General features: G+C 35.3%; 2 protein-coding genes and 1 long non-coding RNA gene across 5 annotated transcripts in view; 2 read left to right on the top strand and 1 right to left on the bottom strand.

Annotated features, from left to right (window-relative positions):
• The window catches only part of LOC149939305 (vacuole membrane protein 1-like), a 37,810-nt gene extending 26,033 nt beyond the window's left edge, over nucleotides 1-11,777 (top strand). The window contains exons 4-14 of the mRNA XM_090180188.1: nucleotides 2,176-2,507; nucleotides 6,484-6,574; nucleotides 6,777-6,887; nucleotides 7,591-7,670; nucleotides 8,315-8,402; nucleotides 8,468-8,519; nucleotides 9,073-9,140; nucleotides 9,207-9,287; nucleotides 9,882-10,060; nucleotides 10,475-10,577; nucleotides 10,763-11,777. Of these exons, the coding sequence (XP_090036314.1) occupies nucleotides 2,176-2,507; nucleotides 6,484-6,574; nucleotides 6,777-6,887; nucleotides 7,591-7,670; nucleotides 8,315-8,402; nucleotides 8,468-8,519; nucleotides 9,073-9,140; nucleotides 9,207-9,287; nucleotides 9,882-10,060; nucleotides 10,475-10,577; nucleotides 10,763-10,912 (1,335 nt within the window). The 3' untranslated portion in view covers nucleotides 10,913-11,777. The remainder of the gene's footprint in view (nucleotides 1-2,175; nucleotides 2,508-6,483; nucleotides 6,575-6,776; nucleotides 6,888-7,590; nucleotides 7,671-8,314; nucleotides 8,403-8,467; nucleotides 8,520-9,072; nucleotides 9,141-9,206; nucleotides 9,288-9,881; nucleotides 10,061-10,474; nucleotides 10,578-10,762) is intronic.
• LOC149939307 (uncharacterized) lies at nucleotides 3,277-5,283 on the top strand. 3 transcript variants are annotated; one of them, XM_090180189.1, is made up of 4 exons: nucleotides 3,277-3,860; nucleotides 3,920-4,051; nucleotides 4,125-4,964; nucleotides 5,026-5,283. In XM_090180189.1, exons 3-4 carry the CDS (start codon nucleotides 4,847-4,849, stop codon nucleotides 5,103-5,105), a joined length of 198 nt encoding a protein of 65 aa, XP_090036315.1. In that variant the 5' UTR covers nucleotides 3,277-3,860; nucleotides 3,920-4,051; nucleotides 4,125-4,846; the 3' UTR covers nucleotides 5,106-5,283. The 3 variants fall into 2 exon arrangements, 2 of the variants coding, with proteins under 2 accessions (XP_090036315.1, XP_090036316.1); XM_090180190.1 differs by lacking the exon at nucleotides 3,920-4,051 and having other exon boundaries at nucleotides 3,732-3,746; nucleotides 4,593-4,964.
• Nucleotides 5,663-6,175, bottom strand: LOC149939306 (uncharacterized). Its single transcript, XR_016481430.1, has 3 exons — nucleotides 6,106-6,175; nucleotides 5,886-6,038; nucleotides 5,663-5,826 (listed from the first exon to the last, which is right to left on the bottom strand). It is a non-coding gene; the product is annotated as an uncharacterized LOC149939306 (long non-coding RNA).
• Nucleotides 11,778-15,009: the final 3,232 nt, after the last annotated feature.

Genomic DNA, 15,009 nt, shown 5'->3' with positions numbered 1-15,009 from the left:
TGTGAATTTTAAGAACTATTTTACTAAACTGTAGGTTGCAATTTGCCCAATTTCGTTTTTAAAAAGTTGTTAATATTTGGTCAGGAAAATCGTTTGAAAGTCAGGGCATTTGAATCTGGAATTCGTTTCAGTGTCGTTATGGATACCGTAGTACACGAATTATTGTTTTAATTTTGAGTATATGAAAAGGATATCGTGACTAAATTGCGTTATCTCTAAAAACCAGTTAACTTGTCACCTTTTTTTTGGCAAAAACATTGTCCCCCCCGCTAAAGGCCAAATCAGGGAACATATACTAATTCTCAGAATTTTAAAAATATTTAAAATAATTCTACTTCATAAAACGACCAACCCATTACGGAGCCAAAAATGACAATGAATGTTGTAGTTTAGGGGAATTTGGTAGTATAAAATGTGCGTATAGATTAGGAATCATCAATTCCTAAAAACAGAATCGAGAAGCCATTCCAGTTTCCACCGAAATTCCTTGCACGTTCCTAAAACCGTTAGATGCCGAGCTGAAGATATTAAGCCTAACGTGGTTCGTGCGCGTGTTCAATATTTTGGTGTAAATATCTCCAGTGGCGCAACGATCTGAGCTGTTCCACTAGAACCAAGCGCGCAAACTTGATCCGGAGAGATTCCCGTGGATAGTTACAATATCAGGTTTCGGCGATGGTAATGGAAATAGATATCGTTAACCAAACCGTATGAAAACACTGTGAACCGTTTTAGCGCAAGCCTAGTGTCTCTCGTAGACTCGCAATTAGGGGCAGTCTGGTGGTAATTGACCCTCGAAATAAATCATTTATAGAGGGGTCGAGGGTCACCGTCCAGGACCCCAATTTAAATTAAATACTTTTAAAAAATTTCACAATATATCATAAACTATTTGCTTTTCCTGTAGTTTCTGTGTATATTTTTTCAGTTTTCACTCCCACATTTCACTCCCCTACGAGTCAGTGACCCTCGTGAAAAATAGACACGAGGAGGACCACTATTTGTAAGTCTGGTCTCTCGATTTGAAAAGAAGCTAGAAGCTTGGCTAGAGGGCGCTAGGAACCAGCCTGAACACAGCGCGGCCCTGGTGACATATCCCGCGACACTTATTAGCCAATGGTCTTTGTTGTACAGGGTTGCCACACGTCAGGGAAAAGTAAGGGTATTTAAAAATGGGCCTAAAAAAGTCGGGAAAGGTCAGGGTATTTGTCAATAGTCAGGGAATTTAGTTTTATCTTGACACTTTTTAAGGTAATTTTACTTTAGATCTATGGCCAATTCTGTTATTATTATTTAGATCCTTGAAAGGTTTTTTAACGTTGAAATAACTTTTGTACTGAAATATAAGTTGATTAAATTTAGCCTATTAACTTCTGACAGGAATCCATACCTCTACTTGGAATGCTGATCCTGCCGTATCGCGTATGGTAAGATCACTCTGACGGCTTTGGCCCCACCTACGAGAGAAAAAATACCCTCTCCGACGCCGATGTAAAAATGATCAGTCATTTTTATATTATTACACTCATATCTAAAAATGTTATTTAGCGCCCCTTTGAGTTTTTCTGTATCCACCACTGCAGCGAAATCATTAGAAAGGCCCACAAACAATTTAAAAAATATAATACAGTAAATACACCAAGAGTGACCAGAAACTAAAACATATTTCTTTATACTCTTTCATAGAATTTCTGCTATAAATCATTCATTGATCAATAATTATAATGACTAGAGTAAGAGCCCTTGGATTTTTTTAGAAAATAGTACGGCGTCGTGCCGAAGAAACGTCGACGTGGCGGCGTAAACGGCGGCGGTGTCGGACTCTGCTGCACGCTCCCCTCTCACGTTAACATAGTTACGTCAAAAAAATCGTCAGCCACATCGAGACGAAAATCTGCCGCGATAAACATTCCTAGTAGAGGTATGGATTCCTGCTTCTGATAAATGTAAAAGTTAAAAAGTCAGAGAAAATAACTTAAAATGGTAAGGGAAAACAGGGAGTTTGAATCTGAGAATTTTGTGGCAACCCTGTTGTGGGTATCCTAATAACCTCTCCAGTAGTAGATCTTTCCTCAAAGATATTCATTCTGCCTTAGTGTAAATAAATAAATTAGTGTTCTATATCAGTGGTTTCGTGAATTTCTTTCTAAAGCTTTCCTTTGTTCGTCGATATAGGTGAAGAGACTGGAAAAGTGGGACAAACAAAAAATGTCTGATGGCAAAGGCAACTCTCCAGTCTCTCGACATCGCAAAACGACGGAAACCACCGAAAATGGAGGCCTTAATTCCAGCGGATCCAACAATTCGCACGCCGCCGGAAGCGCGTCTGCCATGAGCGCCCACAAGGAGAAGGCGACCCCTGGCGGCGACCACGCTACCCTGTCCCTCAAGTTCAAACTCGATGAGCGCCTCGAGAAGGAGAGCCTGGTGCTCTGGAAGAGGCCCATCACGACCATCGACTACTTTATACGAGAGCTGGTGCTAGACATATCCAGCGGCGCCTCCAAGTGAGTCTTCTCTTCTCAACTCTTTCAATTTAACTCTAATACTTCTTTCCCATCTAGGAGCAACAAACACAGCACCCCACACAAGGAGAACGCAACCGTCAAAAGTCAATTTCAGAATTTTCCCCTTCTGATGACAGCAAGCGCTAAAGCGTCTAACCAATGAAAACTGTAGACAAGAAAATGCACGACTTTTGACGGGTTGCGTTCTCCTGGTGTGGGGTGCTGTGTTTGTTGCTCCTAGCTGCCAGAACTTTGACCACCGCTTATGCAGTATAATGAAAAACTGGTTTTAAGTCTAGTCACTGTAGCACAAACCCTATTCGCGACCAAAACAAGTCTAGGTGGCTTAACAGCGCTAGTTTCTCCAGGGTAGCGAGTATGATCTAGGGTCTGCTACAGCCAAATTTAAATGTCATAAGAACGTTTTTTTTTAAATATATTCATAAAAAGAAGTAAATATTATATTAAAATGCAAGTATCATTATTTATAAAGTCAAATTTATGAATAACTATGATGAAAAACTAATAGTGTCTTCTTTAGAGCTGTCACTATTACAGTGAATAGGAAATAAATTTCAGTCATACTGCACTCTCTCCCATGGCATGAAGGACTTGCCAGCGCTTCCTCCTACGCATTATAACCCAGCCACCTTGAATAATGACATTAAATGTAGCTTGATGCCTTGGGCCAAGAATCTATATGGCTTAACAGAGAATATGACAGTGTTGCCACAGTACCTGGAAAACCTGAAAAAAGTCAGGGGTAAACATTTACTAAAATATAGGTTAAAGTTTGGCAATTTTTTGCATTAAATGTAGGTAAAATCTCTGAAAATAGTCAGAAAACCAGAGAAAGTCAGGGAATTTGAATTTGAAGAATCTATGGCAACTCTGTTTGGGGTTCCTGGGTTCGCTTCATGGTGTTTAGGGTATTAGCCTAGCTGATTATATTATTTCCATGCTGTGAGAAATGTTTTAGTGCAAGTTTTACCAATCCTATTCGCTAGCGAAACGGGTATAGGTGGCGCTGCCGTCGCTACCCCTGCAGCTTGGTTTTCCAGCGTATAGTGGTGATCAAAATCAAAACAAATCCAAGAAATATGGCGGTTCACATTAATGCTAGATGTGGGAGAAGTTGTGCGGTCCCTTTTTGCAATAATACTGCGCTTAAAAAACGTAAAACTGAAGAAAATAGTGAAGAACCAAAGCCAGGATTATCATTTAATAAATTCCCAAGTTGTAAGAAACTTTTAAATGTATGGTTAACAAAGATAAAGTCGGGGAAAAGGCCTAGTAAGTGGGCTCAGATTTGTAGCGCCCATTTTACAGATGATGACTTCTTGGAAAGAAATGGTGAGATGCAAATAATATTAATTTTTTTTAAATAAATTAATCGAAAAACTCATCAATAGATGGTAGATCTGTAAGAAGACGTTTGAAATGTAACGCCATTCCCTCCTAAAAATTGCCATGTAAGCCAATTAAAGAATCAACCGAAGTTAGATTAAAAGAACGAGCTCAACGTTACGTAAAGCGTTCTAAAGGTATTCTTATTTTATGGTAAACTTTTGTGAAATAATAAATAGAATAATAACACAAATTTAATTTTAAATCAAGCAGTTCTATGTTCAATATCACCAATAACAGATTCCATTGCTCCAAAAGTTGTTGAAAGCGCAAGTGAACCAGCTCCGGATGATAATGTTTTGTCATTATCAAACTTAGCTATGCTATCTGAAGTAACAACTGAAGCTCAAGGAAAGGACCAATCTCACAAACCATCTAGAGTAATGAATGCGTCTATTGGTGTTCAAGTTTCTTTGGACCATGGAAAGTATTTTGCTGGGTCAAGAGTTGGAATTTCAAGCAATGGAATGAAAAATGCTGATTTTGTGTCTCTTACTGGCATTGGGAAAGAACTATTTGAAAGCCTTTCAAGTGAGGTTTTAGGGCTTGAAAACCAGAGCAAGCTCTCTAATTTTCTAATGCCTGTAAAAGATAGGGTGTTGTTAACCCTAATGAAGCTTAAGTCAAATTTGACATTTGACGCTTTGGCTTCATTATTTGTCATTTCGAATCGAACAGTTTCAACATATTTCAAAAGAACCCTTTGTGCCCTTGCTGAAGTTTTGAAGAAATTTATCTTTTGGCCGGATATGGAAAATATCAGAAGTAACTTTCCTAAATGTTTTAAAGAGTTTAATAATACTCGCATTGTGTTGGACTGCTCAGAAGTACCTATGATGAAGCCCAACACATTTCACGACTGAGTGGCAACCTACAGCCATTATAAAGGAACTCACACAATAAAAATTCTCATTGGAATTTCACCTTCTGGCATGATCACGCTCGTTAGCGACCCCTGGGGTGGAAAAGTAAGTGACAAGGAAGTCACCATTGAGAGTGGGGTCATAAATCTTTGTGAACAATTTATTGATGGAATTATGGTTGACAAAGGTATGCATAAAAGTGTAATATGTTAAAAAAATATTTTAAAACTCATTCAACTTAAATTTAGGCTTCCTTATTGAAGATGAATGTTCGGCCAATGGCATAGCTCTACACATCAATCCATTTTTGAGAAAAATAACAGTTTAGTAAGGAAGAAAGTGTAAAAAATCAAAAAATTGCATCCGCTCGTGTTCACGTGGAGATAACCATTCAAAGAATCAAATTATTTAAAATTTTAAATGATAAATTTGACCTTGATTTAGTTCCCTACTGTGACGAAATTCTGAAGGTCATATGTGGATTAGTAAATTTACTAAAACCAATTCTAGCAGATGATAAATTTGATGACTAAGTTTAAATCTTATTTAATGACGATGATGATTATTTTATTAATTTTTATCAAATAAGTTTATAAATCTTTTATTATAAATAAGACTTCAAGTAAAAATTCATTTATAACATTAATTGATCAAATTCATATATAATACTAATTGGCACAGTACAAAATAGGAACTTTTTTGTTTTAAAAATCACTTACTCTTGACTAGTAATGGTAAATATAATTTGAAATAGAAATTGCACAATTTGACTATGTTTTGTTTCAAATAATCTTCGTCTCTTTGAATATCAATTAAAAGATAGCCCTTGGGAGAATACAAGAAAAATGAGCATGTTTTTATGTGTAACACAAAGGCCAAGCTGAATTTGTGCATAGTAGCCTCTACAATCGTTAGTTGGTAACTAAATTCCGTCTTTTCCAATTTTCAAGGAGTTAAATTTGTTTTGAGCGACAGCATCTTCAATTGATATTTTCTTCTTAATCTCGAGTAATTTTATCTCTACATTTTCCATGTATAATCCATCTGGACTAAAAGCTAGAAATTGATTATTTAAGTTAATTAAGAGGCCATATTCCAATACTTGTACTTTTTTAAGCCACGAAAAATTGGCCCGGGCAACTTCCTCCATTTTGATCCCATTTTGATCCTTTTGGGCTTTCTCTAAACATCCGTTCTCCTTCTTCTAAGGCTCTTGGCTTTTCCCCAATGTATTTCCAAATTTGAACCATGGTGAGATTCACTATTATGGAATAAATAAAGGTTAAAATATGATAATATAATAGAATACCAATTAAATGTTAGCATACCTTTTTGAGACAATATTGCTCCAAGGCCTACTCTCACAATGTTTTAAGTAAATCCAAAAGGACTTCAAATATTAATGACAGTATATAATTAGAACCAAACATTATGTCTTTAAACTTGACATTCAATCCTACTTACCAAGAAAACACTAATTCGCTGTTAAAACGTATATAATACCATCTCATCAGTAGCACACCACTATTTACTGAATGCTGATCACCACTATACAGTTACACGCAGTGTGGATAGGGGGCGCTGCCGGAGTTTTCGTTAGCGAATAAATCAACAAGTTATGGCAAATCATAACCTAATAAATGTTTTACTTTTACATTAATGAAATTTTGAAAATACCATTGAAATTAATTACTTCCCTGTTCTAGATTATGGGAAAACAGACGTGTTGCTGCATTACTTTTAGCGTCATTTCTTTGTTGTATTGTCACATACCGTATCGATGGACCTCATCAAAAGGTAGAATGAGTGTTTGGAGGAATTAGAATAAGTTTGATGGGTGTAATTATAATTCCAGATGCTACCTGTAATTCGGTTTCTCCTTTCCTATTTTTTAAACAATTGTTTATGATTTTCTCCCTACGTAACTCCATCCATCAAAATTATATTAACAACTGTCAATTTTACAATACAGAAGCTGATGTTTATTTTCTTTCGTTAGTTTGTACAAATATTACAAAAGAAGGTTCTCTGGTGCGCCTACTGGATTGGGTTGGGTGTCCTTTCGTCAGTAGGATTAGGAACTGGACTTCATACTTTTCTTCTTTACTTGGTTTGTTACCTTTCAATTAGTGTTCGAACGGGGACCCCGACCCCGACTGTCGCAAACTAAGTTGGGGTTTTCCATTTTTCGGGGTTATGTTTTCGGAATGTAATTTTAAATATTTGCGGCGACTAAAAATATAAAATATCTAGATAGGTTCCTTCTCTCCCTTTTTTCGTGGGCAACAATAGAATGATCCAAAAGACCTTCGGCTGATGCCGCTGAAGTTGTTCTCGCTTGACTCTTTACTGCGACTTAAGTCGCTTTTTTAAGTTTTAGTTTCATAATTGCCATTGTTTCGGGTTCTCTGTCTCAGCTAAGGAGTGTGGAGTTACAACTTTGTAAATAACTTGTTAATTTATTAAACAACTTACTTAACCAATTACAATGCCTAAGCATAAAAATTAAAAAAAAAACATTATAGACCTTTATTTTAATATCTACCTATCTTATCTATTGTTACTATTACTAATAGTTCCTAGGCTCAGTGGCTGGCTGACACAAGATACACTATCTAATCTAAACCAGTGAAATTGGGATATTTTTATAATTTTTCTATTGATAATAAATACAAAGAATTTTCCAACCCTGACCCCGATTGTTTTTCGCGGGGTTAGACCCACCCTGACCCCAACTTTATTTTGAACCCGTACGAACACTACTTTCAATTATATAAGGTGCTTTTTTTAATCTTATGTTTAAATATTTTTAGGGTCCTCATATAGCTGCGGTCACGCTGGCAGCGTATGAATGTGGCAGTGTTAATTTTCCTGAACCGCCCTATCCAGATGAGTAAGTTAATTCCCTTTGTGTACGTTCAATTATACAAAATATATTATCCGTACAAAATAAGTGTTATTATCAGAGTTGTTAATTTTTAATTTCAAAAATGGTTTTATTTCATTTATTTTTAAACATTTCTATTGACAAAAGGAATTTATGTGCAATGGTAATGTAAGGTGGGGTAGCAGCTCTAGTGGTTAGCCCTCTTGTCTCTCAGTAAGAGGAGCCGAGGTTTATCCCAGCTTGTGGCTCTGGGTGAAGACTTGCAACCACTCAGTCTTCGTAGAGTTTATAAGTTCTCTCCCTACTGGTTAAAGGGGTTTCCCCTTTGGGTAAAAACTTGCTGGGGTTAACGGTAATAGTAAGTGTAGGCAGCTGTTGGCTAGGTTGGCATGAAGGGCTTGTCACCACCCTCCTACGCACTTTAACCTGGCCACCAGTAATTGTCTTCTCAAGTCACTAGTTGACTTGTGCGAGTTCAAGCACTCGGACTCTAAACTGCTATTTCTATGACTCAAATGACTTATCCTTCAGTAATAGGTTTAAAAACTAGAATAATTTTCTTTACAGCATAGTGATATTATTTAAAGTTTCAGAAATATTTTCAAGGTGTTTCGGGAATTTTCCATTAATTTCTTCTTAAAATTTTCTAGAATAATTTGTCCAGACTCAGTTGGAACAAAAACTGCCGTAACTATTTTTCGTTTAATGAGTAAAGTGCGACTAGAATCATTCATGTGGGTTAGTATTTCCTTCATATGAATAGTTTGTATTGTTTATGTTAATCATGTGGTTTATTTTTTTAGGGTGTTGGAACCGCTTTAGGGGAACTGCCACCATACTTCATGGCCAGAGCTGGTATGTCTTTATTGCCTAGAATGATACAATAGCGTAAATCTGGAAGTGAATTGGAGAAGGTATCACATCTTCGTCAGGAATATTCAGGCAGTCATAGAAAGGAGATTAGGTCACTCTCTCCATGATGATCTTCATTGCTTTTTTGGGATGCGATAGTGTTCCAATTCACTTTCAGAAATAATTTGTGCTACTTTCTAACCCCATTTTTTTTATTAATTTGTTTAATTTTTGACGTTCACTTCTCACATTTGGACTACTTAATATTTCTTGTTCCTTTAAGACCAAAACATATTACTCACGCTTTAATTTCCTTATATAATGGAGTCCATTGCTTAAAGTATAAAGTTATATTTCTTGTGGATATTTTTCTGCCAGGCATAACTGTTAGTAATTAAAAATCAGCTAGCAGACAATTTTTAAATTTATTTTCTCCTCCCTTTAAGAAATTCTTTGGTATTTCCATCAAATAAATTTTGCGATACATAACTTGTAATTTGGTTTATGGTTTCTTAAATGATAAACCCAATTCAATTAATTGGCTTGTTTTTAACAGCTCGATTATCTGGTCAAGACAATGTTGAAGAAGTAATTTCAGAGTCAGAGGACGAAGATGAAGAGAAGGTTGGTTGCCCTGGAATATTAATGCCTTGACATACTAACTGTTATTTTGTACGATTTTCCCAAAAGCCTTTTCTTCATAAAGCCAAAGCTGTGATCCAAAACCTTGTGGAAAGAGTGGGGTTTTTTGGAATTCTGCTCTGTGCATCTGTAAGTTTTTTTTTAACTTTTTAAGAAAGTCCTATTTTGCGGAAAGAATATTTTGCATACTTTTGCAAAACTAGTGCGATGGTAGATAATTCGGCTATTTTCAAGAAAAGCGCCCCCTCCTATATATTTGTTTTGATTGTGCTATAATATAGTATTTTTTGCAAGGAATCTATTGCCTTTAAAATTATTTTAATTTTAAATGAACACTTAAGGAGATATAGTTAATTTATAATTATATACTTGATGCGTACTGTCCTCTAGGTCGCGTTATAGATGGATCAAGCGAAGCGAGTGTGCGGCGCTGTCAGGTGCCAATGTATAGTCTTTGGATAATTCTTAAGTATTCATTTCCAAAAAAAAATTTTAATGGCAATAGATTCCTTGCGAAAAATACTATTATAGCACAATCGGGCGCTATTATTAAAATTGCCGGTTCGCACTAGTTTTGCAAAATAACGCAAAATAGGTCTTTAAATGGCCAGTTCGCACTAGTTTTGCAAAAGTATGCAAAAAATTCTTTCGCAAAATAGGACTTACTGTTTTTTACACTCTTATCTCAAAACAATTCTGAAACTTATTTTTCGTTTCCACTAGATTCCAAACCCACTTTTTGATTTAGCGGGTATAACTTGTGGTCATTTCTTGGTTCCTTTTTGGACCTTTTTTGGTGCAACTGTGATTGGTAAAGCAGTCATTAAGATGCATATACAAATGGTTTTCGTCATTGTAGCATTTAACGAGAACCACCTTAACCATCTCGTCCATATTATAGGGTAAGCAATGAAATGATGTTACTGTTGTTAATTTTTTAAGTCTATAAAATTCGTTGGCTTTTGAATGAGGGTCTAATCTAGTAACGTGTCAGCAAGTATACCATTTACTATTCTGGCATATGTGACTCATAGGTAGGCAAAACTTTGTTTCAAATTACATGTCATGTAAATTCTGGTGAATAACAGCGTTTCCGTAATCCATGATAGTGCTTTATGTTCTACTTGTCTGTAGTTTCTCTAGTTACTTCTGAAACAAAGTTTTCCAACTAAGGTTTTAAATTTTCCTACTTATAGCTTGTTTTGTTATATGCTAGTGAGCTATAAGGTATTAAATATACTCAAATATAACTTTTTTTTTAAATTATTTCGTGCCACAAATGTTTTCAACAATTTTTTTAATTTATATTTTTTCAGTCATATTCCTTATTTTGGGAAATATCTTCAAGTTCCATTCAAAGAATTTTTTGCCAAACAAAAAGCTAAACTGCATCGACGAGCTGGAAACTCTGTGCAACAAGTAATATAATTTTTTACGTACCATTTAAGATTTAAAATGTTGAAATACCTAAGATATAGTCGCCCTATTTTTATGATTTTAACAATAATAATTCTTATAGTCTAACAGAAAACTAATTTAAAATACCTATAGCCTTATTATTGTTTAAATGGTTTAATTTAATCATTAATTTTTTTTAAATTCAGGAGAGTAGCTGGTTAGCTTGGATTTTTGAGAAAGTAGTCATTGCAATGATTGCGTATTTTGTGTTGTCAATCGTAAACTCTATGGCCCAGAATTACTACAAACGCATGAAGAAAAGACGTCGTGACTCTTACAAAACAGCTGAGGATTAATGTTTGTGCGCGCTTGTGTGTGTGGTGTCTGAAAGAAAAAGTGTACAATGATAGAGGAAATATATTAATATTTAATGTTTATTAGACCGGAAAATTGAGAACTTAATTTAGCGCCTTTATAAGTTTTGTACTTGTATTTAAGAGTTCGATAAAGATTCGCGTGTGTAACTCGACTATTACGTGAATTGTTTAACTAAATTAACAATAATGGTGCAAAATATTTGCTCAGAAAACTTTCAGAAAAACTAGCCACTGGGGTGAACGTGGTGCAATTGCCGCAAATCTCAATAAAGCTAGCTTACCAGTGACATTACAATACCTTGCCTATATGGTTTGTATATTTGTAACATCAGAGTGGGACATTACTATATTAAGCTAAGACTTTGTACAATATTCTTTCAAACAGGAACCTATTGTATGATCTGATCATGATTTGTAGACTTTCTTGGTAATTTTGTTTGGAGTATTTCTAAAGCTCCTACAAAACCAATCTAGTCAAGGCTAAACATAGACGTATTATATAAATTGTGTAAGTTAGAAGTTAAATAATAATGAGTTCCGTAATTCTTTAAATCTATAAGTTTAGTGGCCAATTTTACCACTTTTCCACTATGAAAATATGTCAAATAAGATTTTTTAAATTACTGTTGATTTTGTAAAAGTTTTAAATAGTTCAAGTTAAAAACCTACGTTAACACAATAACAACATTCCATTTTTCCTGCCCTTTGCATTCCAAGAAATCCCCTCCCTTCTTTTCCACATGTTTTCTAACACATTTATAAGGAGTTTCATACCAGTCCAAATATTAGTAGGAATTGTTCAACTTTCTTTTGTACCGTACATCATTTAGTTCTAATAAATTTGTAACATGTTGGATTATATAGAAAGATTTTCTTGTTTGGATAGACTCATGGAGTTATTTTTAATTACTTCTAGTGACTACGCATTTGTTATTGTTGGAACATTTTTAAAATAGGGGCTGTTTACAAATAATGTAATGCCAAAAATTTACTTATTCACCACTCCCAACCCCTTGTTAGCATAGTAAAAATTGGACAGACCCCACCCCTAAATTACCTGACAAATACTCTAACCCTCCTACTTATAATAGCACAATAAACCCATTGAGTTGGGAATATAGTACTTCTAGAGCCCAAATTTGTATTTGATGGCTAGGAGCACTTTCTTGAAATCACTACGAACCGAAACAGTTATCATTAGACAATGGTGTAAGAATAATTTTAGCTAGTACCGTTATCTACCATTAGCTTTATTTTTAAAATAGGTGACACCACCACCTAATGATAGATGTTGAGCGTCGATAAATGGTTTCAAGAAAGTGTTCCATGAGACTGCAGCCACAGCAGATAAAAATTGTGTACTATATTCCTAACTCAATGAATAAACTCTAAAATTGATAAATTTCTTTCAAAATTAAGCCAGGTTTATCTATTTTTCACCTCTTGAAAACTAATCATGCATTTATAAATGTGAAAAACTAGTACGAAATGACGACTCTTGATAATAATTATTAATTTAATAGAAGCTTCAATAAAACATCTTCAAGGTAGAAGGAAATCGCCACAGAAGTATTTCCGAGAGCCAGAACCTGCAAGTTAGTGTTTGTATAGTACTTGTTGAAATAATGGAAACTTTTCACGTATAAACAGAACGTCGTGCTTTTGCTAATACCAGAAGTAAATAAATAGTAGTTATCAGAATGCTACACTCCCCATATGTTGTAGACGTTTTTCTTATGAAGTTACATTTCCACCTCGAATTTTAAATTTTGCGCGCTCCTAGTCCGAAAAAATACGTTTTGGTTTTTATGAAACCATGTTTTAAACATATAAATAGTTATACCCATAATTATCAAGTGCAATTTATCGCTTCAAAAGACTGGGATGGAAATTACCTTTTATTTGAATCGATTTTCTCATCATTTTCACTATTTCAATAACTTTGGTTCATTTACTTCTGCTAATACTTAACAGGTAGCGTTTTTTTTACCTGTACAAAAGGGAACACTTGTTACAGGTGAAAAGTTGCCATTAATTTAACAAGCCCTATACAAACAGTAACTTGCAGGTTAACTTTATTTTCATCGATTTTGTCACAGTGGCGGATACATGCGCCCCCCCCCCCCCCCCACGGACGTTAAAGCTTTGCATGTGACAGTTGTGACTTGATGATTTGTTATTACACCCATAGCTCAAGATGTCTTGAGTTTATTTCTGTATGCGCCACTGTTTCGCCAACATGCAATACACTTTGTTAGTTACAGCAGTTTTGAATTTACAAAAACGAGCACGTGCGATAATAAAAAATCTATCGTAAAAGCTGGCTTGCGCAAGACTTTTTTTAATATAGTAAAATAAAGAATTTTCACGCGTTTTTTTCTGTTTTCTGTAAAAAAAAAAAGGCCGAATTACTTTTGAGGCACCTTTTTTTCGAGGTGGATGCACGACCCGTGGATGCAGGTCCTTTTTGGGGTAGATGTTCTGTGTTTATAAAAATGACACTTACGATTCTTCCAACGCTATTTTTGATTTATAGTCTGATCTAGGAAGAAGAAGACTAAAACAAATAGTAATTTGGCTAACTGTAAAGTAACAGTGCGCGGTAAATCACCGCCACCAGCCTTTTGACTGAAAAGCTTTGTCGTATAGCTAATTTAAACGTCACAACATTGTTCTACGCTTTCTGTATTGGACTGTCTGGCTTATCTTTATTTCTTTACTAACATAAAATCTCTTTTTGAGGTAACTATGGACATGTACATCATTACAAATAACTGATTCTACCTTGAATATCTGAATTGCATCATTACTCTTTACACTACGGGGGCCAATGGAAGAAATCAATTTATACATGAAGTTATAAACTTGACTGTAGAAGCGTGTGGTCAGTGGCGTAGCTATCATAGGGCTGGGCGGTGCGGTGCACCGGGGCCCCATAGCGCAGGGGGCCCCTAAGCCTAGGCTATACTGTGGAAAAATTAGGGAAATGCACGTATTTATGTAAAGTGAATACTTCGACGCATCGTCACGCCGCTAACTTAAACTGCAGCAAAATATGATATTGATCCCCAATTTCAAGTAAAACGGTAGAGAAGATTTAAAAAACATTTTGACGAATTAGCTTCTGACCACCGATTCGAAAAAATGGAAGATATTTTTAAAGTGACCATTTTCCATAATGTGTTAGACATTTTGATATCTCAATTAGTAGAGCGGCGTTTACTTTTACTGGTATGAGAGAAATATATTACACGTTTGATTTTATAACGCGAAAAGATTTAGTAGATATCGACGAAACAGTTTTATTACAAAAATGTGATCAATTTCAGTTAAAATATTCTGATATAATAGGACCAAATTTTTCGCTTCAATTTCTCAATGTTTACCATTTGCTTCTACCTGAATTAACCGAACCGTGGACTGTTCAACAATTATAAGGAAATTCGGAGTTCTTGAATGTGACGATACAGAAGTGTTTACTGCAATTTTATTATTTCACACTATACCTGTAACTTCTGCAACCGCTGAAAGATCTTTCAGCAAACTAAAAATAATTAAAAGATATTTGCGGAATAGTCTGGGACAAAATCGGCTTTGCCATTTATCATTGATAGCAATCGAGAACAAGGCTGCATCAAAATTAAATTTGAACGAAGTTATTGATAATTTTTCAAACATTAAAGCGCGCAAAAGATTGTAAGTTTTCATTTAAAAAATTTTAAATAGAAAAATAAAATATTTTTCATTATCAATTTGTTTTCGAAAAATATTGGCTAGGGGGCCCATTTGTTTTTTTGCACCGGAGCCCCTTGCCCTACGCCACTGCATGTGGTATAGACAGTAGCGTTAGTAGGGGCTGCTGTGTGTGCAGACCATATCGGGTGTCCCTTCCTGAAGGGGTACGTGTTACTCGCGTTATAAATTAATTTTATTACTTCTCTGTTGTTTTATTAATGTTGTTTTATGCTCCAGGAGGTGCTTCTCGAGCTACGCACCGGGTGACACTGCCCTGATTAAGCCTACTGCTTTAATAGCAGTTTATTTCTAACATGACTTTTAGTTAGATTTCCATGGCA

The sequence above is a fragment of the Leiobunum rupestre genome, chromosome 6 (assembly GCF_980474605.1).
Source record: "Leiobunum rupestre chromosome 6, qqLeiRupe1.1.hap1, whole genome shotgun sequence".
NCBI lineage: Eukaryota > Metazoa > Arthropoda > Arachnida > Opiliones > Sclerosomatidae > Leiobunum > Leiobunum rupestre.
The sequence above is the reverse complement of the archived record's forward strand: the minus strand, read 5'-3'. Positions and strand labels throughout refer to the sequence as shown.

Excerpts from the sequence above, each read along its gene's own strand:
- LOC149939307 (XM_090180189.1), top strand. The coding sequence starts at position 4,847 with ATGATCACGCTCGTTAGCGACCCCTGGGGTGGAAAAGTAAGTGACAAG. Across the intron at positions 4,965-5,025 it reads TGGAATTATGGTTGACAAAG|GCTTCCTTATTGAAGATGAA; the intron begins GTATGCATAAAA and ends ACTTAAATTTAG.